Source organism: Trichoderma harzianum (assembly GCF_003025095.1).
Source record: "Trichoderma harzianum CBS 226.95 unplaced genomic scaffold M431scaffold_16, whole genome shotgun sequence".
In the NCBI taxonomy this organism is placed as follows: domain Eukaryota; kingdom Fungi; phylum Ascomycota; class Sordariomycetes; order Hypocreales; family Hypocreaceae; genus Trichoderma; species Trichoderma harzianum.
In genome coordinates this window covers 167728-193584 of record NW_020209264.1, presented here as the reverse complement: position 1 = coordinate 193584, position 25857 = coordinate 167728, and the positions used below count along the sequence as shown (strand labels likewise).

The 25857-nt window shown below is 47.4% G+C and overlaps 9 protein-coding genes across 9 annotated transcripts; 4 read left to right on the top strand and 5 right to left on the bottom strand.

Annotated features, from left to right (window-relative positions):
• Positions 1 to 370: 370 nt before the first annotated feature.
• Positions 371 to 2311, bottom strand: M431DRAFT_9617 (hypothetical protein; the record flags this gene model as incomplete). The annotated part of the gene is made up of 9 exons (XM_024924796.1): positions 371 to 726; positions 774 to 1005; positions 1053 to 1124; positions 1178 to 1360; positions 1422 to 1698; positions 1759 to 1804; positions 1854 to 1984; positions 2058 to 2137; positions 2189 to 2311. The coding sequence occupies 9 exons, from the start codon at positions 2309 to 2311 to the stop codon at positions 371 to 373; spliced, it is 1500 nt and encodes a 499-aa protein (XP_024769437.1).
• Positions 2312 to 3079: 768 nt separating this feature from the next.
• Positions 3080 to 3832, top strand: M431DRAFT_152743 (hypothetical protein). The gene is made up of 2 exons (XM_024912859.1): positions 3080 to 3231; positions 3291 to 3832. Exons 1-2 carry the CDS (start codon positions 3110 to 3112, stop codon positions 3811 to 3813), a joined length of 645 nt encoding a protein of 214 aa, XP_024769436.1. The 5' UTR covers positions 3080 to 3109; the 3' UTR covers positions 3814 to 3832.
• Positions 3833 to 4342: 510 nt separating this feature from the next.
• On the top strand, positions 4343 to 6121 carry M431DRAFT_96611 (hypothetical protein; the record flags this gene model as incomplete). Its single annotated transcript, XM_024924843.1, has 3 exons — positions 4343 to 4446; positions 4528 to 4956; positions 5014 to 6121. 3 exons carry the CDS (start codon positions 4343 to 4345, stop codon positions 6119 to 6121), a joined length of 1641 nt encoding a protein of 546 aa, XP_024769435.1.
• Positions 6122 to 6601: 480 nt separating this feature from the next.
• M431DRAFT_96879 (hypothetical protein) lies at positions 6602 to 8223 on the bottom strand (the record flags this gene model as incomplete). The annotated part of the gene is made up of 3 exons (XM_024924880.1): positions 6602 to 7020; positions 7078 to 7603; positions 7654 to 8223. 3 exons carry the CDS (start codon positions 8221 to 8223, stop codon positions 6602 to 6604), a joined length of 1515 nt encoding a protein of 504 aa, XP_024769434.1.
• Positions 8224 to 8916: 693 nt separating this feature from the next.
• M431DRAFT_96798 (hypothetical protein) lies at positions 8917 to 20781 on the top strand (the record flags this gene model as incomplete). The annotated part of the gene is made up of 2 exons (XM_024924868.1): positions 8917 to 15605; positions 15729 to 20781. The coding sequence occupies 2 exons, from the start codon at positions 8917 to 8919 to the stop codon at positions 20779 to 20781; spliced, it is 11742 nt and encodes a 3913-aa protein (XP_024769433.1).
• A 250-nt stretch (positions 20782 to 21031) lies between these two features.
• M431DRAFT_96472 (hypothetical protein) lies at positions 21032 to 22009 on the bottom strand (the record flags this gene model as incomplete). Its single annotated transcript, XM_024924826.1, has 3 exons — positions 21032 to 21444; positions 21506 to 21735; positions 21786 to 22009. The coding sequence occupies 3 exons, from the start codon at positions 22007 to 22009 to the stop codon at positions 21032 to 21034; spliced, it is 867 nt and encodes a 288-aa protein (XP_024769432.1).
• Positions 21885 to 22902, bottom strand: M431DRAFT_266249 (hypothetical protein). The gene is made up of 2 exons (XM_024913910.1): positions 22244 to 22902; positions 21885 to 22164 (listed from the first exon to the last, which is right to left on the bottom strand). The coding sequence occupies exons 1-2, from the start codon at positions 22759 to 22761 to the stop codon at positions 22089 to 22091; spliced, it is 594 nt and encodes a 197-aa protein (XP_024769431.1). The 5' UTR covers positions 22762 to 22902; the 3' UTR covers positions 21885 to 22088.
• M431DRAFT_266235 (hypothetical protein) lies at positions 22903 to 23490 on the bottom strand. The gene is made up of 3 exons (XM_024913909.1): positions 23195 to 23490; positions 23053 to 23128; positions 22903 to 22984 (listed from the first exon to the last, which is right to left on the bottom strand). The coding sequence occupies exons 1-3, from the start codon at positions 23398 to 23400 to the stop codon at positions 22964 to 22966; spliced, it is 303 nt and encodes a 100-aa protein (XP_024769430.1). The 5' UTR covers positions 23401 to 23490; the 3' UTR covers positions 22903 to 22963.
• Positions 23491 to 23946: 456 nt separating this feature from the next.
• M431DRAFT_499779 (hypothetical protein) lies at positions 23947 to 25674 on the top strand (the record flags this gene model as incomplete). The annotated part of the gene is made up of 8 exons (XM_024917836.1): positions 23947 to 24059; positions 24119 to 24173; positions 24237 to 24336; positions 24401 to 24485; positions 24554 to 25053; positions 25119 to 25358; positions 25418 to 25573; positions 25616 to 25674. The coding sequence occupies 8 exons, from the start codon at positions 23947 to 23949 to the stop codon at positions 25672 to 25674; spliced, it is 1308 nt and encodes a 435-aa protein (XP_024769429.1).
• Between the last annotated feature and the right edge of the window lie 183 nt (positions 25675 to 25857).

The following is a 25857-nucleotide window of genomic DNA, read 5'->3' as shown; positions in this document are numbered from 1 at the left end:
AATGAAGCAATATTGTTTTATAACAATACGGAGTAGATTATATAGAATTAGGCTATATTTGTATCCATATTGTTGAAATTGCAAAAAAGGCCGAAAGCCAGAGGGCTGTTGAGGCATATATGTCATTAATATTATTTGGCAAATAATATCCCAGAGGACAAACAAGAGTCTGCCTGTATACACTGCCCTACCTTTTGTTCATGAGTGTCTTCACTAGTTCTCTATTCAGTAAAAAGAGAACAGCTTATTGAAGTATAAACAGTAACTCGTACTGTCGTTGAAAGAATTGGTCATATTTCTTCATCATCTACTTCTTTATGTATAGAATAAAATACTAACTCTTCCCTCCTTTTCTGTAGATTCAACAATCTCAGTTTGGACTGAAAGTAACTGTAGCTGGTGTTGCTGCTAGAATCTCATCTTTTGGAGTCTCTAATGAGAACTTCTTCAAAACAGCAATGACAGTCAGCTTGAAAGTAATATCAGCGACGTGCTTTCCCAGGCATCTGCCAGAGGCACCACCAGCACCAAACTTCATGAATCCATATCGGCATTTGCTTTGTGGGATTTCCTTGAATCGCTCTGGCCGGAAGTCGTTACCATCACCACCCCATGTAACTGCCTCTTTATTGAGTCTCCCTGAATCAATCACGACAGCCGTGTTTGCCGGTACTTGATATCCGCCAATAGTCTTTGCCACAGCAGTGCACTCAGGAAGAGAGAACCCTGAAATTGTTAGAAAGAGAGGAGATGTGAAATTGGCTTGGACTCACAGAATGCGGGCGTGTGTCTCATGCTCTCCATGACCAGAAAATTGAGCAAAGAATCCGTTTTCGCGACATACTTGGCCAGATCAGAATCTTTGGAAGCTGTTTGAGAAATGATTTCTGATCGTAGCGACTGCTGGAATGCCTGGTCTTCCGCCAAACGTGTGAACAGTGTTTTCAAAACGGCAGCACTAATTTCGACATTGGTGTATAGAATTTCATCGACAGTGTGTAGAAACTGAGGTATGTAAGCAATCAGGCTTAAATGTATGAGTTAACACATACCTCTAGTTCTTCTAACTCATTGTTTTGATCAACTCCACGGTAAATTCGCTCAAGAGGGCAGTCGAGGCTTTGCTGCTCATATACCTTGTGAGTAAGTGATAGAGGAAAGAAAAGAATATGCGTACCTTTCTGGCCAATGAAACTGCATCCAGGTTGAGCTTCTTCCATCTTCGGTTGTACTCGTCCATACGTCTAGATGCTTTGCTTGGCAATAGGTTCCAGAATTTTGAAGTTAGACGCTGATTTAGCAACACGTCATGTAAAATTTCCTCATGTAATGAATTCATCTCTAGTAATTTCGAGAAGAACTAATCAAAGTGATGCATCAGTATCACACTACAATTAAGGAGCCTATAATGGTGAACTAACCTCTTCATTGAAAACCTGGCCATATAACTGCTGGGACACAATTTTGAAAGGCAGGAATTTGCCAACACTTTGCACATCAGTGATAAATGATTTGCTTGCTTCTGACTTTGATGATGGAACTGAGTGTTGAACGAGCTGGTCAGCCCATTGATTCACGAGATCAAGAGTTCGTGGCATAGCCTCGACGGTGACCCGAAAAGCAAACTCCGGGTCAAAATATTTTCGGATTATCTTCCAACGCTCTCCTGCTTGAACACCGACAGCGTGGCCCAAAATTCTTGATGAAAAAGCAAATTAGCCAACATAAATTTAACATCTCATACCGAAGCAAGCTTACCTTCCAAAATATGCGCCCATATTGAGGTTGGCTGGCTTTGGGTGATCTGGTCACTGAATTAGTCGTAGTTGATACCTTGATAGAAAGCTTCTTACGTTGAGTGTCATTTTTGTAAAAGTCTTTCAAGTGATCCGGTTGCGTAATGACAAGTTCCCTGGACTGGCCATTGTGAATCATGTATGGCGCATCGCCAGCCAATTCTCTACCCTGCTTGGACAACTCTGCGCTGTAAGGTACACAATTCAGCTTAATTTACACCTTTTGGCACCACAATTGCGCAACAGGAAATTGTTCCCTACCTGAGCGCAAACTTCATCACGCGAGCATTGGCCTTGAGTTCTTTGATAGGTTTGCCATCTTTATCTCTAATTACGCTGGGCTATAGACAAGTAAGTAGTCATTCCCTTAGTTGAGCTCATGATGAACATACTCGTCGAAGGAAAATTAAATGTACAATAGATGCAAAAATAATAAGAAGTACGCTTGATGAATACTTTTGTTCAGTAAAAAGGCCAGCAACATCGAGGCCCTGGGCCCAAGTGGCGTTTACCATGGTCGCTCAAGGATCAACCAAATCAAGCAAATCTGAAACGCAAAGAGATTGCTCTGCTGGGACAGCAAAAGGCAGCAAGTGGGAGAACACACCAAGAAATTGTAACATGAATCTCACCCGGGGTTAATGATTACCCCAGCTCATCGAATTTTCCGTGATTCACGCCTGTCATGCATATCGACCAGGGTCAATTCCCGGACCCTGCAAGGGCGAAGCAGCCACATGGCAAATTCCCGTCCAGGGCCGTGTTAGAGCCGCCGAATGACATACAGCAGGCCGTCATCTGTAGTTGCATCGATAAATACGTGCTGTTAAATGAAAATGGGAATGAAAATGGGAGATGTTAGTTAGTAGCCGTTCAACAGTGGCACAATATTGACAATGACCGTTATCATCCCGGGCAGTCAGCGAGCACTAAAGGTTACCGGCCCTGGACAATTCCAGGTGTCATTGGCCAATGAGATCCCCACGATCGCTGATGATGAAGTGTTGGTGAAAGTTGTGGCAGTGGCTATCAATCCTATAGATGGGAAATCGGCCGAGCTCTCGCCCACCGCAGGGGCAACATCAGGATGCGATTTTGCTGGCTCAGTGGTGCAGCTCGGAAGCAACATCACCAAGCCGCTGAAGTTGGGAGACAGAGTCTGCGCCTGTATCTTTGGAAATAACCCAGAGCGCCTGGACAATGGGGCATTCTCAGAGTTTGTCGCTGTCCCAGCTGACCTAGTACTGAAGATTCCTGATTCAATGTCCTACCAAACGGCGGCAACTCTTGGAGTAGCCGTTGCAACTGTAGGAATGGCACTTTACTACTCTCTAAAACTGCCGTCACCTTTATCGCTGAAGAGCGAATCCAGATATTTTCTGGTATACGGAGCGAGTACAGCAATGGGAACTATGGCTATCCAGATGGCTGTGATGTAAGTGCTCTCACATTTTGCTTTACCGCGGCAGTCTAACCTCTAACACCAACTTCAAGGTCCGGGTTCTCACCCATAGCCATTTGTTCTCCTCGGAACTACGATCTAGTCAAGTCGCTCGGTGCTATCGCTACTTTTGACTACCATTCGCCCTCGTGCGGCAGCGAAATTCACGATTTCACAAATGACACGCTGGTGTACGCTCTCGATTGCATCGCAGACACATCATCAATGACCATTTGCTATAAAGCCATTGGATCAGCAGGCGGACACTATCTGAGCTTGGATCCGTTCCCTATCCGTTGCCACACGCGGAGGAGTATCAAGCCAAATTGGATAAGCACGTTGACCATGTTTAATCAGGCAGTCAATTGGCAAATTGGGTATCGTAAGGAAGCGAAACCAAAGGATCGGGCGTTTGGGCATGAATGGTTTAAAACAGCGCAGGAGTTATTAGACAATGGTCATGTCAAGCCTCATCCTTTCAAGGAGATGACTGGTGGACTTGATGGCATTGTCGATGGAATAGCACAAGTACGAAAGTCGGAAGTTTCAGCAATGAAGCTGGTTTACACAATTTGAGTTTGAGACGTAGATCTGGAGCAATGTATTATAAATTGATCATCATTAGATGTCTATTCAATCTGCAAATGAGTTTTGAGCCTTAGTTCAATCATGACACTCTCAATGTATACTTATGCACACAATAACTCGTATTTTGATCGACCGTTGCATCTTCTGCTGGTCATCCGATCTGTTAAAGTATGAAATAACCATCAAGGTAGCCAAGCCGCAGATCAATATCCGGAAAGGGAGGATTGAGCAGGGCATGGCAGAGAGACCCCATGACAATAAACAATGCAGGTGCAGTATGGGTTGTATTCTTCATAGCCAAGAATGGTTCGATAGATCAAAGTAACCGAGATCTACGGAGTAGGAGCGTGGTTCAGGTCCGGGTGCCTGGCAAAACCCCGTCCGTAGGCCGTGCCCGGGACGGGAAATTCAGATCCTTCTCCACAACTCGTCTTCTTGAACGCGATAAATTCTGGGGTTACTCATCAGCCTATTGACGAGATTTCGAGAGCTAGATCTCTATTGATACAAGATCAATATGGCTATCGAAACTCTCCCCTCTGATACCGTTCTTGTCGTTGGAGGCGGACCCGTGGGGTTGTTGCTGGTGAAAACATTGGCCCATCATGGAGTCAAAAGCGTGTTGCTTGAGCGACACTACACAACAACTACCTGGCCAAAAATGGACCTCACCAACTCTCGTTCCATGGAGATTTTCCGAAGCCTAGGTATGGCAGAGGAGCTTCGAAAATTGGCCGTACCTGCGAAATTTCCTTTCACATGTCTCTTCTCCACGGGCCTTAACGATGAAAAGGCAGCATCGTCGTGGGATCTACCGAGCGCAGAGAAGCTAAACGAGCAGATTCAGACTCAAAATGATGGATCGCTTCCCTTGGAACCTTGGATGCGTATTTCACAGGTAATTTTTGAGTCATGGCTGAAGAACGCTTGTGTTGAGGATCCGCTGGTGGACATTCGCTCTGGGTGGAAAGCAACAAGCGCCAAAGAAAATGACGATGGTGTCGAAGTGACAGCCATTGACGCAAAAACGGGCGAAGAAACGACATTTCATAGCAGATATGCAGTTGGGTGTGACGGCGCGAATAGTGTCGTAAGGGAAAGCTTGGGAATTAAACTCGACGGCGGGCCTCTGTAAGTGAGAATGACTTCAACATTTAATTCAATACACTAATCGTTTAATACTTGTAGCCCTGGTCGCGCTCTGTTGGTTCATTTCAAATCTCGCGATTTGACTCGCCTACAGAAGCAGGGTCAGTTTTGGCACATCTTCTTCCCGAAAACGGTGGAGGAAGGTGGTTCGATGAAAGGCGCCATCATTGCGCAAGATGAAATCGACACTTGGACAATTCACAGATTTCTTTCTGCCGACTTTGACGACTCTCAACTTTCTTCTGAAGATGCAGTTTACAGCACTCTTGGTGGCGCTGGTGAGCCATTTCCAATCAAGATCGATGAAGTGCTTGTACGATCAACGTGGAATCCCAGCGTAGCAATTGCTCAGGGTTTCATGGGCCCAAAGCAACGAATTTTCCTAGCTGGAGATGCTTGCCACCAAATGCCGCCCACTGGAGGTTATGGCATGAATACCGGTATTGCTGAAGCATTTGATCTCGGCTGGAAGCTCGCTGCGGCTGTTAATGGCTGGGCTGGTCCACAACTTCTTGCTACCTACGAGCAAGAACGCCGTTCTGTCGCGCTGCTAGCATTACAAACTGCCAAAGGCCATATTGGAAGACTAATGGCAATGCCAAAGTCCGTCGAATTTTCTGGTAAAACACTCCAAGCCGGCGGAGAAGAGGCACGCGCCATGCTTGATCGCGTTCATGAATATGTTCAAGCAAACGACGCCCACAACAAGAGTCTGGGTGTAGAGCTGGGCTACAGATACACTTCAAGTATTTGTTTACCGGACCAGCCACAAGATGAGCTTCCATCACCTCCAGAATTTGATCCAAGGCATTATATACCCACAACTGTCTCTGGCTACCGAGCGCCTCACGTGTTTCTTCAAGACAAGACGCCGATTTTCGATCACTATGGTAAAGATTTTACTCTGATCGCATTCAAAAACAGCCAACAACATCTGCAAGCTATCGATTGGCTTACACAGTCTGCCGAGCGGCTCAAGGTTCCGCTTCGCATCTCGTCGCTTGATGAAGAGACAGCAGCGCATAGCATCTGGTCAGCAGATCTTGTTCTGGTGCGCCCGGATGGATTTGTTTCTTGGCGCGGGAACTCGCTGGATAAACTTGACACTGCCTATGAAGTTATCGCGAAAGCTACAGGACATGATTAAGATATAGCGATGGGTCAGCATTCGCTACAGGCTTTTTGTAGGGTAGTTATGGAAAACTCGTACCACTGTAGCCAAATGTCTTGAACTATTAGAGTTATATAGAGCTTCCTATAAATCTTGAAGTGATATGGTGCTATTGGAGCAGGAATAATTGCCCTGATTATTTCCTCAATTTTACTACGAAGAGTCTTACCCTTTCCTTTGCTATCGTCTTTGATGTCTCCAACCCGCAAATTTGCCCCTCCAGCTCACCCAGCCCTATGTAATCAATCTCACTAAATTAATTTCATGTTATGTTCATTTCTATATAAATCTATCTCATCGCAACAACGATAATCTTCGCTAAGAGTTTGGACTTTGTAATGTACAACGTTTATTCTTAAAGACGCGCTGATATACTCGCCGCAGCTATCAATTTACGCTCATAAACTTCCATATCATTCGCTAGTACGCTACACTTTCAGCTATACATGCGTGTACTCAAGCCCTGTAAAGAGCAATTTTAACCCCGGTCTTGCTCGATGGTCCGACTCGCATAACTCCAACATAAGGGCTCGGGTCGCGAGATTCAATTCTAGCATACCTCCGTGCAATCCGTGCAATCACATAACTGGCTTCGGCTGTGACCAACATTTGTGCTGGGCATCTTCGAGGCCCTCCACCGAAGGGAACAAAGTTCCACATGGGACGCAACTCTCGCCATCGATCAGGGTTGAATTCCAGCACATCATCGCCCCAGATCTCGGGATCTCTGTGGAGCACGTTCTTGTTGACTTGCACGACATCGCCCTTGCGGACGTAGATCGGCTGTTTGCCGTCTGGACCGCCGCCTGTTGGCAGAACTGTGTCTTCGAGACACTTGCGAACCTGTGTTACGCCATTCGGGTACAATCGGTGTGCTTCTTGACGTCAGCTCCCACCTCAGACAATATCGTATTGATCATTCAGTGACTCACTTTCATTGAGAATACCGTTCAGATACTTCATTCCTCTCAAAGCCTCAAACGTCAATTCCCCATCTCCATAAGCGAGGACCTCTTCACGGCATTTTGCATAGATGTCTGGGTGACGTGCCAAATTCCAGATAATATGGCTAATAAAGATCGATGTAGTGTCGTTATTGGGAACAAAGATCAGGCACATCTGGGAACGGAGCTCCTCTCGGTCCTTGAGATTGCGAGCCATCCACCAGAGTAAGTCTGTGCGCTCATCCTTGATATCCACGCCTTTAGACTTGAGTTCATCAATTTGTTCCATCTCCTGATAAGTTTTGGTGATGTGGCTATCGACATATTTGTGTACGACTGAAACAGCATCCAGCCAATTCTGGTGTTTGAACAGGAACAGATACTTGTACCATTGCAAGCGGAGACGCAATCCTCTCAAGACATCGACCATGGCCCAGCAAATTTGAGCGCGGTCTGGATAGACCAATGAATCGAGTGACTCTCCGAACAGAAGAAAAGTTACGACATCCAGGAACTGCTATCGATTAGTATTTTCTCATTTGCGTGCATGGCGTCTGTACTGACCCATCGTTGGATTAGAGGCTGGACATCAACAGTCACACCGTCTTCTTCAGGAAGAAGCGAAAAAAGGCGATCGACGTGCTTTTCTAGTCTTTTCGTGTCGGTGTATTTCTCTCGCATAAAGAACGGCTTAATCAAGAACCGAGCAAACTCCCATTCCTTTCCATCCACAGTATTCACGCCAATATCGGCAAACGGGTGCGTCGCCTTGTTGTTTCGTCGCATTGGGCCCACGCCAAAGCTCTTCCATGTGAAAGCTGACATGCTCTTCATGTTCTCCGGCTCGATGGTCCAAATAAAGCGAGTGCCAACAAAGTTGACGAGAAACGTTTTTGGCCGGTTCTTGTGTACCCAGTTAAGCCAATCCAGAAAGTAATGGTTTTTCAGGGACTTGGCCATTCCGAGCACAACATCGAGACCAAAGAAGGGATCCCAATGAGGGTAGCTTGGAATCTCTCCACATTGTTTCGCTCTTCTCTTCCGATCCCACTGAATCTTTTCGACGATGCCTCTGAACAGCCAAAATGCGACTGCTCCAATGAGCAGGTTAACTCCCCATGATTGTAGAGCCATTGTGATGAACCGTTACAAACTGTGTTGAGCAGAGTGTAACCAACCCGACAAAAAGTCAATCACTGGAATAAATCATAGGATCAATTGATTCTGATTTTATGGCTATGCATCAATTATTTTGAGAATACATGTCTGCTGGCCATCCAATCAGCAGCAACTCCGGGCACGGCCAATCGCCCGGGGATTTCAGGGAAATCGCTGTACAAATCCAGAAGTTGCTATTCGTCGCCCAGCTTATCTCCGTCCCGGGATATTCACCACTTACTGTCGCAACTGGGATTGTAATATCCCGGATTTTGCCACATGGGTTGCGCAAATCATCTAAGAACGATTTCATCCTTGTTTTTCGATTGTCAAAGGGATTAAAATGCCGAAGCCTGTCAACCTGTCATTAGTCGTGAAGTTGAAGCCCGGGATAGTGGATCGTTCCAGGGACCCTAGATTCTTTTCGATGTCAGACCATATGCGAGATTCCGTACTGTAAGTCAACTATGATGAGCCTCACTATCGGAAATCTATATGGCATTATTGAGCGAGCAAACTATATACTTCAGGGATCGGATCTTGTTATCACTACGGGCTGTATCATCCAATTCCTGATTCAACACTTCAACTTCAGACCGCCAGTCCTCGCATGATTCAACCTCATATCGTTGTTGGTGATTTCATGTCTGGTTAAACACACGGACAAACATGCCTGAATCAATTGCCATCATTTCCACCGCGTGTCGGTTCCCTGGCGGATCTAACTCACCGGCAAAGCTTTGGGAACTTTTGAAGGAACCGCGGGACATTTTGAAGCCCATTGATGAGAGCAGGCTGCGCCTCTCCAAATTCCATCACGATAATGGCGAACACCACGGGAGCACCGATGTTCAAGGCGCCTCATACACACTCGAAGAGGATTGCCGACTCTTTGATGCTTCGTTTTTCGGCATCAGCCCGCTTGAGGCAGACATCATGGATCCACAGCAGAGGATATTGCTAGAAGTCGTCTATGAAGCCTTCGAAGCAGCAGGCTATTCATTAGACCAGATGCAAGGATCTCAAACATCAGTACACGTCGGTGTTATGAATGGAGATTACTACGATTTACAGATGAGAGATCCCGAGACTCTACCCACACATACCGCCACTGGCACGGCGCGGAGTATTCTTTCCAACAGGATTTCATACGCCTTTGATCTCAAAGGTGCATCAATGACGATAGATACGGCATGCTCAAGTTCACTTGTAGCACTACACCAGGCCGTTCAGGGTCTTCGAAATGGCGAAGCCACCATGGCGGTGGTTGGAGGCGCCAATCTGCTTCTTGACCCTCTGATGTACATTGCAGAATCCAATCTACATATGCTTTCGCCTGATTCGCGTTGCAAGATGTGGGATAAGTCAGCAAATGGATACGCCCGAGGCGAGGGTTTTGCTGCTGTCTTGCTCAAGCCTTTGAAGGATGCTATCCGTGATGGAGATCACATCGAGGGTGTGATTCGAGAGACTGCAGTTAATTCTGATGGACGCACCAAAGGAATCACAATGCCCAGTCCAACTGCCCAGGCTGCGATGATTAGACAGGCTTATAAAAACGCGGGATTAGATCCTACCGTTGATCGCTGCCAGTACTTTGAATGCCACGGCACTGGAACTCAGGCAGGTGATCCCGTAGAAGCCCAAGCAATCAGAGACGCATTCTTTCCTCTGGGCTCTGATATTCAAGATGACAACAAATTATATGTCGGCTCTATCAAGACAATCATAGGGCATTTGGAGGGATGTGCTGGACTGGCAGGCCTCATTAAAGCGCTGCTAGCTATGAAGCATCACACGATCCCACCCAATCTTCACTTCAAGGAGCTTAGTTCCAAAGTCGAGCCCTTCTATCACAATCTACAGATCCCCACGAAAGCGATACCATGGCCTGAGACAAGCGACAAATGCCTGAGGGCCAGTGTCAATAGCTTTGGCTTTGGTGGAACAAACGCCCACGTCATCCTGGAAAGCTATGAGGGCGAAAAGCCAGCCCCGATTGAGATTCCCGATGATAAGTTCATAGGACCTCTGGTATTGTCAGCTAGCTCCGGTGTATCGCTGATAGAGTCTGTTAAGTCTTATGCGGATCGCATACGATCAGATCCCTCTCTGGATCTTGAGAATCTGTCGTGGATCTTACAGAAGAAGAGAAGCTCATTATCGTCTAAGATCTTCTTTTCAGGTGCGACACGTCAGCGTCTGATTGACTTCATGGACAGATTTGTTGAGGATTCATCTTCTGTGCCGCCGGAGACTGTAGGAAATCAGTTTCAACCCATTGATCCCAATGAGACGCCTGGTATTCTGGGTGTATTCACTGGTCAAGGAGCTCAGTGGGCCTCCATGGGTCGTGGACTGTATCAATCATCTCATCTATTCCGAAGCTCGATCGAGCAATGCGAAGCTGTTCTGAACAAGCTGCCAGATGCTCCCAGCTGGTCACTTACTGAACAGCTCCTGGCTGACGAGGGCACTTCCCGCATTTCTGAAGCAGAAATCTCCCAGCCCATCTGCACAGCGTTGCAAATTGCTCTGGTTGATCTACTAAGAGCTTCTGGCGTCAAGCTTGATGCCGTGGTTGGTCACAGTTCCGGTGAAATTGCTGCGACTTATGCTGCTGGCATTCTTAACCTTGAGAATGCGATGCAGATTGCATACTATCGTGGCTTCCATTCGCACTTGGCGAAGAAGAGTGTGCCAGGCGCCATGATGGCCGTTGGACTCAGTTTTGCAGACGCTTATAGGTTCTGTAACCAGCCTGAATACTTTGGACGCCTCAAGGTCGCTGCCAGCAATTCCCCTCTCAGCGTCACACTGTCTGGAGATGCAGATGCCATTATGCAAGCTAAAGCACACTTTGATGAAAGCAAGACTTTTGCAAGGCAATTAAAGGTTGATACAGCATATCATTCACACCTTATGATTCCATGCGCAGAGGCATACCTGAAATCACTGCTGGCCTGCGACATCCAAATCCAGAGCCCCCGAGAGGATTGCATTTGGACGAGTAGCGTCCGTGGTGACACTGACCTGCTAGAAGATGGACTTGAGCCTCTCAAAGGACAATACTGGGTGGATAACCTCCTTGGTATGGTTCAGTTCTCTCAAGCTGTAGAACATTCGATTTGGCACGGCGGCCCTTTCAATGTTGCCATCGAAATTGGCCCTCACCCAGCGCTCAAGGGCCCGGCTGAACAAACTCTCAAGACATATTTCGGAACCGTCCCGAATTATGCAGGATTGATGAGACGTGGCGATGACGAAGTTGAAGCCTTCTCCGGCGCATTGGGATATGTGTGGTCTTATCTTGGCTCCTCGGCCGTTGACTTTGACGGCTACCGCAAAGCATTTGACCGTCAAACGTCCTCACATCTGTTGAAAGACCTTCCAAGTTACGGCTGGGACCATCGCAGGGCCTATTGGAGAGAATCCCGAGTCTCACGTAACTACCGCTTGCGCAATGACAAGAGCCATGAACTTCTCGGTCGCAGGACGCCCGACGACTCAGACCAAGAGTTGCGCTGGAGAAATATTGTCCGACTTCACGAGCTGCCATGGATTCAAGGCCATTTGTTCCAGGGCCAAGTGCTGTTTCCCGGAGCAGGATATATCGTCATGGCTCTACAGGCGGGTGCAGAAATTGCAGATCAACGTGCTGTTGAGCTTTACGAAGTCACTGATATCTCCATGGATAGAGCCATGGTGATTCCAGAGGGTACGGCTGGCGTTGAAACATTATTCACTGCCCGACTACTAGAGAAGCAGTCCAAGCTTGAGTCGAGCGAGTCTTTGAGCTTCGAATTCGCTTGCTACTTCTGCAACGATGAGAACAATGGTCAACCTGTGAAAGCTGCTTATGGTCGCTTGACAATTCTCTTTGGCGAGTCCAAAACTCAGCATCTGCCCCCTCGACTGGTGCCGGCTTCGAACTTGGTCCCCATCGACATGGATCGATTTTACACGTCCATGACCAGTGTTGGCCAAGAATACCTGGGTGTCTTCCGCAGCATCAAAGATGGCAGGAGGGCATTGGGATTCTCATCTACAGTTTCGTCGTGGGAGACTGAAAATCTGAAGGGCAATAATTACGTTATGCATCCCGGCTTTTTGGACGTTGCACTACAAACCCTTTACGTCTCGTTTGCTTCTCCAGCTAGTGGAGGTTACTGGGCGCCATATCTCCCAGTGAAGGTCGGCCGGCTTTCGGTAAACCCACATGCCACCTATTCCAACGGCGTAATGACTGAGATGGAGGCAGATAGCTTTGTTACGACGGGATCGTCAACGCTGCTTAAGGGCGACATCCACGTTTATCCAAAAGGTGGTGCACAGACAACATTGCAAATCGAAGGGCTCGAGATGAAAGCCGTCTCTGAGCCACAAGCCTCCAACGATAAGCACCTGTTTTCTGAAACCGTTTGGCGCGCAGATTCGTCCTTCAATCTGGTGGACTTAGACACAGAAATCGAGGACTTGGACGATATCCCACTAATGGAGGCATTAGATCGCACAGCTGTATACTATTATCGCAAATTCCTTGCCGATATTGGCTCCACAGATCGCAAGACGTTTGCATGGTACCTCCAGCTGATGACTACTGCGGCAGAGGAGCTCATAGAACGTGCTGCAAACGGTGACCATCCAGTCATAAAGCCAGAGTGGCTTGAAGATTCCGCTGAAGTCATTGAAGAGTTGACCAAGACACATGGAGAGAGCGTCCATCTCAAGCTGATACGTGCCGTGGGCGACAACCTGCTCAAGCTCGTGGCTGGCAAAGTGCAAATTCTCGAGGTGATGATAGCTGATGATATGCTCAATCGATTCTATGTAGAAGGTTACAATTTCTCAATCCTCAACAACAAAATCGGACAGGCTATGAAGCAGATCACATTCAAGAATCCCCAGGCAGTTGTCTTGGAGATTGGTGCTGGTACGGGAGGCACGACAAGAAGTGTTTTTGATGCAATTGACAACGCTTACTCTTCATATACATTCACCGATATCTCGACCGGATTCTTTGAGAATGCTGAAGAGAGATTCCGTGACCACAGCGGCAAGATGACGTTCAAGGTCTTGGACATTGAAAAGGACCCCCAGAGCCAGGGATTCGCCGAGAACACTTACGATGTCATCATTGCTGCCAATGTTTTCCACGCGACCCGAACGCTAGGCGATACGATGCGCCATGTCAGGAGTCTCCTGAAGCCCGGCGGCTTTCTGCTCATGCTCGAAGTGACTGGTCCAGAACTTCTGAGAACGCATTTCATCATGGGCGCCTTGTCTGGATGGTGGTTGGGTGGTGATGACGGTCGTGTTTTGTCGCCAGCTTTGACAGCCTCTCAGTGGGATGAGCTGCTTCAAGAGACAGGATTCTCCGGCGTCGATACCATATTCTATGATACAGCTGATGAGGCCCAACACTCAGTTTCATTTGTCCTGAGTCGAGCAACGGACTCACAAGTTGAACTGCTGCGTAACCCTCTCTCTAGAATTCACGATATCCAAGGCGAGCAGCCCATCTTGATCGTTGGTGGCAAGTCATTGTTCACAACACAAATTGTTACAGATGTCCAGAAGTCATTGTCGCACTGGAAGAAGCGAATTATTAAAGCCAAGAGCTTGGACGATGTGCCTGTGTCGACTCTGGTGCCTGGAACGTCTGTTCTCTTCCTCGGAGACCTTGACAAGCAAGTTTTCTCAGACATGACACCGGAAAGATTGATGCGACTACAGAGTCTCTTCCTCACGGCAAAGAACGTCCTCTGGATCACTGAAGGCAGAACAGCCAAAAATCCAGAAGCGAATATGATAGTTGGAGTTGGTCGCACTCTGTGGACAGAAATGGCACATCTGAAGCTCCAGTTCCTAGACATCGATACTGACGTCCGGTCTCGAGACATTTCCAAGATTATCACTCAGACCTTCTTGAGGCTAGAAGTCTTGTCTCACCCAGAGTACGATGGCGACAACAGCCTTTGGCAAGTAGAGCCCGAGTTGATCTATGATGGAGAAAAGATGCTCATCTCCCGAATCTTGCCAAACAAGGCCCTGAATGATAGACACAATGCCAGCAGACGACCAATTAAGCAGACTCTCGATCTGCAAACCGCAGCCGTCGATATTGTCCAAGAAGGAAAGTCATTTGTGCTTGTTTCATCCGCTCCAGGTGCATTCATGGAGGACGACCAGATTCAAGTCAAGTACTCGCTGTCTCTGTACAATGACGCTCATTACCCTGTGTTCCTCAACATCGGTTCGAACTCGCACACAGGAGAAACAGTGATTAGTCTCAGCACATCATGCTCATCTACTTTGGATGCGTCTAATGCTATCAGCCTTGGTGACGTACCTTGCGACGCCCAAGTGTTGGAATCGATCGCATGCAATATCCTCTTGGATCTCATCCGCAGCAAAATGCCAACTAAAGGTACAGTCTTGTTTTACGAGCCTCCAAAGGCCTTAGTTCACCAATTACAATCCGATGCCGATTTGAAGAACAGAGAATTCCGCTTTGTGTCCACGGGCCCCAAATACTCGTCGCCCGGCTGGATTCAACTGTTCCCAAGAGCCTCGCAAACTGCCAACAGGCTTTTGCTACCGCTCGACACATCTTGCGTTATCAAATTCCAGAATGCTTCAGGTTTCAATCTAGAGAGTATTTTGCCACCAAATACCTCGATTCTGGGCGTATCTGATGTTCTGCACGAATTTCAGAGTAAATTGCACAAAGATCTGCCTGGTTTCTTGAGCGATCTACATCAGTCCAACTCTGATCTCATCCACACACAAATGATGACAGTGTCTAACCTTCTCGAATCGTCACCTGAGAGTTTACCAAGTTTCTTTATTATTGACTGGAGTGACTCAGGCGTACTAGACGTAGCTCTTAAACCATTGGATGTATCCAAGGCATTCTCGAGTAAGAAGACCTATCTCCTGGTGGGCATGACCAAAGAACTTGGCCTCTCTCTAGCCCAGTGGATGGTCAAAAACGGCGCCCGTCATCTTGCGCTCACCAGCCGAAGTGGTAGCGTAGAAGATCCTGGATGGGTTCCAGCAATGAAGGCACACGGAGCAAATGTGCAACTCTTCAGCATGGACGTCTCGGATCTGGAATCAGTTATTGGCGTCGTCGAGACTATTAACAAGACCATGCCGCCTATCGCGGGAGTGTGCAACGCCGCAATGGTTCTGTCAGATGGTTTATTTGCGGACATGAGCTTTGATGTATTGCAAAACACGCTGAAGCCAAAGGTGGATGGAAGCCGAAACTTGGACCAAGTATTCTACAATACACCTCTCGACTTCTTCGTCTTGTTCTCTTCTATGGCGAGTATCATCGGAAATCCCGGACAGTCAAACTACCACGCCGCCAATCTCTACATGGAAGGTCTTTGTGGTCAACGTCGTAGCCGCGGACTTGCGGCCTCAGCTATGCATATAGGAATGGTGGCCGATATTGGCTATGTTGCCCGGAGAGGTCAATCTATGGAAGATCATCTGCGCAAGATGTTCTTCTTGCCTCTTTCAGAATCTGACGTACATCAGCTGTTTGCGGAGAGCGTTTTGGCAAGCCAGGACACTGTTTACGGACTGGAGCCTTTCGTAGACTCGCCCGAAGCGCCGAAGCGACCACCGTGGGAAGGAAACCCTCGCTTTTCTCATTTCATGCGCAAGGAAGCATCTAGCAATGAAGTTTCCAAGGATCGTGCTCTAGACACTGATTACAAGCAGCGTCTGCAAAGCGATGAACCGGAAGATTCTCTGATTGAAATGGTTCAGCAAATCTTCGGACGGAAGCTGGAGGCCATGATGCAGCTGTCGCCCAACAGCATCAATCTCAACGTGCCTTTGATCGACTTGGGTGTCGATTCCTTATTGGCTGTCGAAATCAGGAGCTGGTTCTTGAAGAAACTTGGCATGGATGTCCCAGTCCTGAAGGTTCTTTCAGGTGATACAACAGCGCAGTTGTGCGAGGACGCAACCAGAAGATTCCTGGGCCTCAAGCTGAAACAGATTTCAGCGTCCAAACCGGAGCAGCAGCTAGAAGTTCTGAAAGTTAAAACAGAAGCGCCAATTTCACAGAGCAGTAAATTTCTTTCAATCCAAACACCAGCCTTACAAGCTAGTACCGCGTCCAATTCGAGCGGCCATGAAGACGATTCCGCACATTCATCGGGTGATTCCATCAGCGTCCCGGACATTCATACTCCCAATGAAGAGTGCTCTCAAAATTCGTTTAACTCGAGTTCGACGAATCTTGTTGATTATGAGGCTGAGGTGCTAGAATTTGGACTCAACCAGACTATCAAAGAAGCTGACATTATGTCTCACGCCCAATCTCGGTTGTACGTCGCGCAGAACTACGTCAATGACCCAACCACCTACAACGTCACAGTCACCTATCAAATCCGAGGAAACCTCCAGATCCTAAGGTTCAAGCAGGCACTCAACTCAGTGATGACTCACCACGAATCGTTACGAACATGCTTCTTCAAAGATGAAAACACTGGTCTTCTCAAACAAGGTGTCTTGCCATCTCCGTCTTACTACCTCAGAATCGTGCAGTCTAAACAAGACGATGCCGTAGACCGAGAAATTGCTTTGTTCAAAGCAAAACACTGGGACTTGGAACATGGAAGAACGTTTGGAGTTTCTTTGATCGTCCAATCACCGGAAGTGAGCACTATTATCTTCGGCTATCACCACTTGGTAATGGACGGTTTGAGCTGGCATCTCTTCCTGCGTGATCTTAGCACAGCATACCAGCTTCGCCCATTGGCGAAAACGTCGAGTAGCTACATCCAATTCGCAAAGAAACAGCAAGCAGCTATTGAAAGCGGCGATTTCGCTGGAGATTTGCAATTCTGGAAGCAACTCCATGACCAACCAGCGGAGCCCCTGCAACTGCTTCCAATTACCAGTGTTGTTGCACGTAAACCGCTGACCCAATACGCCAGCCACGTTCAATCCCGAGTCATCGATACAGAGCTCGTGTCTCGCATCAAACAAGCTAGCAAAGCTTTGAGAGTAACTCCGTTCCACTTTCATCTTAGCATCGTTCAACTTATCCTCTCACGATTCTTGGCACTAGACGACATTTGCATTGGTGTGACTGATGCCAACCGTTTGGATGAAGACTTTTCAGAAACTGTTGGATTCTTTTTGAACCTTTTGCCATTGCGTTTCCAGGTAGATCAAAACAGTACTTTTAGTCAACTTGCCGCCAATACGTCCCGCAAAGCTCTTGAGGGTCTGGCCCATTCGGCCGTCCCCTTTGATGTTATTCTCGATCACCTCGATGTTGCTAGATCACCAGCCTACAGCCCTCTTTTCCAAGTAGCTGTCAACTATCGAGTTGGAGCTTTGTTGAAGACATCCATGGGTGATTGCGAAATCGAGCTCACTCAGGTCGAGGATGCTAAGAATCCCTATGATATCAGCTTTGGGGTCACAGAGATAACCTCTGGCACCTGTCTTATTGAGCTCACATGCCAGAATGCGCTTTACACTGTGGAGGATTCTCAGACGTTGATGGACATCTACATCTACTTGCTTGAGACACTGTCCTCAAACACAGACATGAAAGTCAAAGACTGCCCTTTGTTCGACAGTAACGCCATCTCTCAGGCAATTGAACTGGGCAAAGGGCCAGATGTCTCTTACGACTGGCCGCCAACACTTTCGGCGAGATTCAATGAGGTGCAGAGAGCATACCCCAATGACATTGCAGTCAAGGATGGACTCAGGGATGCTTCTTACTCTCAGTTATCGAACGAAGCCAACGGTATCTCGCAGCTCATTCTCGCACATGATGGATCTCCGGGTGCCCATATCGCAGTTCTATGCGAACCATCTGTAGACTCGGTCGCCTGTATGCTTGCCATCCTTCAGGCGGGATGCGTCTACATCCCACTGGATCTGAGCCTTCCAGCCGCCCGTCACATATCGATCCTGAATGATTGTGACCCTGCATTTGTCATCGTTCATGAAGCTACCAAGGAAGCCGGTACGCAATTGATTGCGGCATCGCAAACTAGGGCTCAATTACTCAACGTATCTGATGTAAAAGCCAAGGATGAACAGGTTTTGATTCAAGGACAGGCAGACGCACCCGCATTTATCCTGTACACCAGTGGTTCCACGGGGAAACCGAAAGGAGTTGTCCTCTCCCAGGCCAATTTCGCCAATCACTTGGCCGTCAAGACCCAAGAGCTTCTCATTGAGCGCGAAGTAGTCCTTCAACAGAGCTCTCTAGGCTTCGACATGTCCATCATCCAAACATTCGTAGCTCTTGCCAATGGCGGCAAACTGGTCATCGCCTCACGCGAGAAACGTGGCGACCCTATTGCACTTTCTGAGCTGATGCAAAAGGAGGGTGTCACATTCACAATTGCTACGCCTACTGAGTATCTCATGCTATTGCGAAATGGTGAAGAATATCTCAAAAATTGCACTTCATGGCAACAAGCATGCATGGGAGGTGAGGTGGTGTCATCACAACTACTCCATCAGTTCAGATCCTCTCAAGTCTCCGTAAAGCAGCTTACAAACTGCTATGGACCAACTGAAATCACTGCCGCGGCAACCTTCCAAGATTTGTCCCCAGCATTAATAAATGCCTCATTCCAAGTAACTGAAGGTTTGATCGGCAAGGTTTTGCCTAATTACTCGGTCAAAATTCTCGATTCCAGCGGCAAAGCGGTACCACTTGGTGTGTGTGGCGAGATCGCCATTGGTGGCCAAGGTGTCGCATCGGGATATCTTCATCTACCTGAATTGACTGCAGAGAAATTTGTACTTGACTCACAAAGTGCCCAAAAGGATGCTAGAATGTACAGGACAGGCGACAAGGGTAGACTACGCCGCGACGGTTCACTAGAATTCCTGGGCAGACTCGACCAAGATTCGCAAATCAAGCTTCGCGGTCTTCGAATCGAACTTGGTGAAATTGAGCATGTTCTCGCTCAGGCCAGCGAAGGCCTATTCTCCGATGTTGTGGTTACAGTCAAAGGTGACCCGGCCGTTCTGGTCGCCTACGTTGTTCTCAACAAGGACAGGACCGCGGATCGAGCAACACTACAAGCCATCATTTCGAAATTGCCTCTTCCGCAATACATGATTCCTGCTGCTATTCAAGTTCTTGAAAGGTTACCAACCAATGCCAGCGGAAAAACAGACAGGAAAGCAGTCGCGAGCCTCGACTTTGTCCTAGTAGCGGAAGGCAGCCATTCCAACGAGCGCCTGGACTTGTCTGAGGGAGAATTACTGCTGCTCTGGCAAAAGGTTCTTCCTAATACAAACGAACCTCACATTTTGGACCGTAACTCAGACTTCTTCTTGCACGGCGGAAACTCACTGCTACTCATGAGGCTTCAAGGTGCTATTAAGGACTCCATGGACATCTCAGTCCCCATCAGCGAACTGTACCAAGTCAGCACGCTCGGAAAGATGGCTACCCATCTCCGCAACAAACGAGACGAATTGGCTACTGAATTCGAACCCATCGACTGGGAGCTGGAGACTGCCATCCCAGACCATATTCTGGCTATAACACAGGACTCGCAGCCATCAACTCCATTGAGTGCAGGAGGGCACGAGATTGTACTCACGGGATCGACGAGCTTCCTCGGAGCAGCAGTTCTGAAGGCTTTACTAAAGGAGCCCACAGTCAAGAAAGTCCACTGCATCACCGTCCCCAGTGATCAGATCAGCAAGCTTCCAGTTCATCCTAAAGTTGTCCACTACCAAGGCACCCTTTTGTCACCTACCCTCGGACTCTCAGAGACAGAGCGCTTGAAGCTGCAAACATCGGCTACTTGCATCATCCATGCCGGTGCAAATGGGCACTGCTTAAACAACTACTCATCTCTACGCGTGCCCAACGTGCATTCCACACACTTCCTAGCCTCACTAGCTCTACCACGAGGCATCCCTATCCACTTCATCTCATCAAATCGAGTGGCTCTTCTCTCAGGAAGCATGCAACCGGCGGCCGAGTCCATGTCAAGATTCACTCCCCGTACAGATGGCGCAGAGGGGTTCACAGTGGCCAAGTGGGCGAGCGAGCGATTCCTCGAAACCCTTGCTGAGAAAGCCCATCTCCCCGTCACAATCCACAGACACTGCATCTTAACGGGTGACGAAGCACCCAACGAAGATGCTGTGAACGGTGTCATGAAATATTCTTCATTGACTCGTGCAGTTCCGCTATTTGCGAACTTTGATGGATTCTTTGATCTCAAAGATGTCCATGCCGCCGCCGCTGATATCGCAACCAACGTTCTGTCAGAAGACAGTACAGACAGAGGAGTGCGCTTTATCCACCACTCCAGCGGTGTAAAAGTCCCTATATCAGACTTTAAAAAGCACCTGGAGAAGCTCTACAGCGGAGTCTTTGAAGAAGTGACAATGGATGAGTGGATTGGCAAAGTGCTTGAGGCAGGCATCGATCCACTGATTACCAGCTATTTGCAGGCAATGGCTGAGAAGGAGGAGGTGATTCAGTTTCCATTTTTAGGAGTTTCTTGAGTATTGTAGTTTTAGTTTTAGTTTTCCAGATGTTTTACCTGATGACTGCCTTATGCCGGCGGTTGACGGTATGAGGTACCTCCGTATAGCACATGTACATTAGATAGGTCATAAAAATATGATGCGGATATATACAGTAGTTGATCAAATGACTTTAGCATTGCTTTGCAGCTCATTCTTTTCGAATGGGCCCAATAGTGTATTTCGTTAAAAAGTAAGAGAAAATATACAAGAACAATGCAAGTACCTATTATGATAGCATAAATTCTGGAATGTCGAAATCGAGCCAATTCCAATCATGAAACGCCTGTGAGAGGTCCACACCCTGACCTTGGGTATCAACTCCGAAAAAGATATTGTCCATATTAAAGGGAGTTTCTTCAGAAGCAATAGTCGCGGCACCACTTTGAGGGTTTTGTTGTGGCTCAGCTTGTGCTGTTCCATCCAGTGGTGGCTCTCCACGCCTCTTGGTGGCTTCAAACTTCTGCCGATAATCCCATAACGCTTGGATGCCCCCCTGAGCTGATATATCATATGATATGTAAAATTGGAAAATGGCAATGGCCTGTTCCCATGAAGTCTTATTCGGCTCCTGGTCTAGGTCCACGCCCAAGTCTGGTATTAAACTAGCCGCCAACAGGACTGTCGCCGAACCGAATGTTACTGTCGACAGTCAGATTGGGAAAAAAAGAAAAAAGAAACATGTTACATGTTGGTATCTCACCTCGTAATGTGTGCCACGTTGATGCCCGGTATATTATGTGGATGTTCTTATGTACTTTATCAAGGACTGTCTGCGCCGTGGTGACACAGAGCTTGTTGACCTCATGAAGCAGTCCCATGGTGAGGTTTTGGTTGCCGGTCTTTGCTTTCCGTAACTCCGAGCGTATTGTCCGATTTGCGACGCTTGCTAGAAGACAAGGGCGGAGGACAGTAAGTTTAACATAAATTGAACTACAAAAGATATTAGAATAAGTGCGTCCCAAATGAACATTTGAGATTACCGCGTCCTCAGTATCTGTCCTTGAATCTGAAAGCACTCCTCCACAGCATGTTCATTGACTTCCTGGAGGTGGCTGGGTAGGCTACCGAGAAACTCGTCGAGGTGTAGACAGTATTTGGGAATTTCGCTGATATACTGTGTCAAAAGAGAATTTGAGCGTTGTCCTCCTAAATTCTGACCGAGAAGATGTATGTTCCCCGCAATGTCGCGAGGAACATCGCACATCTGGCGATAGTATCGGAAAAAGTCGAGCCGAGAAGGTTTGTCCGCTGGCTGAGAACCTTCTCCTTCTTCCTGCAAGTACTCATCGTCGATTGGCTGAGGTGTAGACACCAGATTCGGTACGGTGATATTCATTTGCCACCCAAATGTATATGATGCTATGCTGTTCGCTCGTGGTTAGTTGCCGCATCTTGTGTATAGTATATACGCGCATAATACAAAGCGATGAATACCTACCTATCCATTATTGCTGAAACATGCCACACTCTGCGTCTCATTTCCCGCTCTAATTGGCCCATTGATTCGGGAGCCTCTTTATCGAGCCCAAGCCCAAAAGCAACTCTTTGGGCAATACCGAGTGTGCTCCAACATCGCGAGGCAAAAGACGTATATTGGAGATAGATGACTCTCAGTAGAAACAGTTGCAACACCTCAAATGAGTATGAATCCAGTGTTTCAGCGGAAACCAGATGGACTGATCGTCTGTATAACGACTCGGCATCCCTCTTTCTCCAATTGGCAGGACAGTGTTCGGACCGCTGGCAGCCAATAGCTAGGACAATATTTATCGTGGCGAGTAGGAGAATATCATTGCCTGTGTATCTTGAAAAGGATTCCGTAGACTTCCAAAGAGTCTCGTACTTGTTCATAAAACTTGGCCGATGTAGCACAGGGAAGACCGGATGCGAATATCGCCAGTATGTGTTAATAAGAGAGTCTGCCAGATTCTTCTCTGGTAGCAGTAGGTCGTCCATATCTAAGCCTACATCCTCGGCATTTGAGACGTCAAAACCAATTGGATCTCTGAGAATTGACTTGCTTAACGATGACCTATTAGTTAATGTTGATTTACACGGTTCAATCGTAGCGATGACTCGATTGATGAAAGAAAAAGTTGAGGGTGGGCCGAATACATCCTCATCTCGATCGATGGTGTCTTTTGAATCCGAGTCCTTTTCAATACAGGCTTCTGTGGTACTGTTCTTACGAGTAAGTTCAGACGACCATTTCTTGCCCAAGGGTTTGGGCTGGGTGGAGTGTCCAACAAGCGAATCTCGATTTGAAGCAGCAACGGGGCTTCCAGATAAAATTGTGTTATTCGGAGATGGATGTGGAATATTCCTTGAATGCGTCATGCCAAGTTAGCATTTCCACAAAGAAGTGAGTGCTATGAAGAGTCGGACATACCGAATCGACACAATCCTGTGCTCTCCCGGACGTTGTTGTTCGTAGACACACTGATCAGGGAGACCTCTGCTCAGACATGTCAAGCACGAAGGACGGTTCCCATCGCACTTTGACTTTCTGGCGCGACAAGGCCGACAAGAAGTTCGAATTCGATTGCGTTTACGGCGAGGAATGGCCAAGGGCGCTTTGGGCGGCTTCTCCTCCATTCTTCCCGAGGTCGCCGACAGAGATGCGGAATTTGAGAGGCTTCTGTGGTCCCTTGAAGCGCGGAGTTATCATGCAAAAGTACAAAGAAAAGATGAGCAGAATGAATAATAGGATTTGAGGTGCGAGACAAGTCACCCGAGAACATCAGAAGACGGAAGGTGACACAGGGAACTCCGAGTCATATGGGGCCGGGGATTGTGGGGAACGGTTAGGAAATAAGACGCTCCCCCGATTGGACAGCAGCCACTTCGTAGGAGATAAGTGCTTCATCTAATTGGCTCATTACTCGCCGGGGCTATTCTTCAACGCTAATTGGCCTGGGATAGAGTTCCATGTTGGCCAACAAAGAAATGGTCGCGGAGATATGCCAGGGAGTATCGTTACGATGATGTGAGTCGATTGTATAAAAGATGTGGTAGACGAGGTCTCAGACATGCGCTCCAATCATCCGTCCTTGTCTAGTGTGCCACCTATAACCATCAGTGCAAAAGCATTGTCTCAAAAGGATGGCTTCTGAGAAAGATTTCGAGACACCATCTGGTGTAATGCAAAGCTCCGACGAAAGCGACTCTACAGAGGTGGGTTCTCGAAATGGACAGGTAAATACCGAGAAAGCCTCTCAGGAGGAGGAGGAGATGAAGGAGGGCGGATATGGCTGGTAAGTTTTCGTGGACGTCATTCGCATTTCAATCAGCCGCTTACAAAACATGCGCGTAGGGTCATTGTGGCAGCTGTATGTCTAATATTGGCCCATTCATTTGGAATAAACTCTGTAGGTGTCTAGTTTTTATATACGAAATATACGGAGGGATGTTTACTAACAAAGCGGTTTTAGATGTTTGGTGTATTCTTAGCATTCTATCTAAAAAGCAACACTTATCCGGGAGCTACTCCTTTACAGTTTGCCTTTATCGGAGGTCTCTGCTTTTCAGTTGGTATGAATCTTTACCCATTGGTATACCGATCCACATGACAACATCTAACATGTTTACAACCTAGCTTTTCTCGTGCCGCCGGTATCGACCATATTGCACCGCAAAGCGGGTGTTCAGATTACCGTTATAGTCGGAGGACTATTCATCTCGTACGTTCGATCGACCGATAACAAAAGATTGATAATTATAAATACATCCTACTAATTTACCCTGATAGAGGTGGTTATATCGCCGCATCCTTCTCGAAAACCATATGGCAACTCATCCTCAGCCAAGGAGTCTGCTACGGCATCGGCATGGGAATATGCTTCACCGGAACCGCCAGCTTGGTCCCTCAGTGGTTCAAAAAACGGCGATCTCTCGCAAATGGTATTGCAACCGGCGGTACAGGCCTCGGCGGCCTAACCTATTCCTTGGCCGCAAATGCAATGATTCAGAAGCTAGGCATTGCCTGGACTTTTAGAATAATGGCCATCATCTGCTTTGTCGTGATAACAATCTCTGCACTGTTTCTCAAGGAACATGACAAGACTCCCAAAGCAGCGGTCAAGATTCTAGAGTGGAAATTCTTCAAAATGCTTGATTTTTGGCTGTTTCTTGGCTGGCTATGGTTGGCCAGTCTGGGCTACGTCGTTGTGGTCTTTTCTCTTTCGGCATATGCTCAACAGGTTGGCTTTTCAGCACAACAAGGCTCTCTCGCGTCTGCCATGTTTAACCGTACGTGGAATTTTTTTCCTTGTTATGCCGTTTAACCCATGACGCTAATATTCTTGCTCTATTAGTATCGACCGGTATTGGCCGCCCACTTATTGGCTTCGCATGTGATAGGTTTGGCACAATCAGAGTAACCATGCTGGGCACATTCTTTTCCGCCCTGATTACATTCTTTATTTGGATATTTGGCGGCAAATCATATGGGGGTTTGATGGTATACGCCCTGCTCGGCATGTTTCCCAGCCTCTTGTGGGCCAGCTTTGTGGTCATGGCTGTGTCAATCTTTGGCTTGAAGCTGACGCCTGCTGGTAAGTGTGAACAGCTTTCAGAAGGGGTGAGACATGAGATTCTAACACTTGATATGCAGCTATTTCTCTCTCAATCCTCACGTTGGCACTCCCGTATACGTTTGCGGAGGCAATTGGTCTCAGCTTGAGAAAGTCGGGTGTGGATGGTTTCATCAACGTGCAAGTTTTTGCTGGCGTCATGTTTGTCGCTGCTGGTATTTGTAGTAAGTCGAACAGTATTACACAATTCTGTAACATGGCTAATGTTGAATTCCCAGCCCTCATTCTCACCATCAGAAAAGGCGAATTATATCGAAGATCAGATAAAAATACCTGAAAACTCGAATCGGTCGGTCAAAACGATGCGATGGAGGTTGCAGTTCTTGTACAAAAAAGCATAGAGCGCTTATTGGTTGCTGTTTAGATATGAGCATGATGAGCTTCAGATTGACAATGTTCACTTGCTCGATTCGTTAACGTTGGGACTATTGATTGGACATAGATTGGCATATAGAGATTA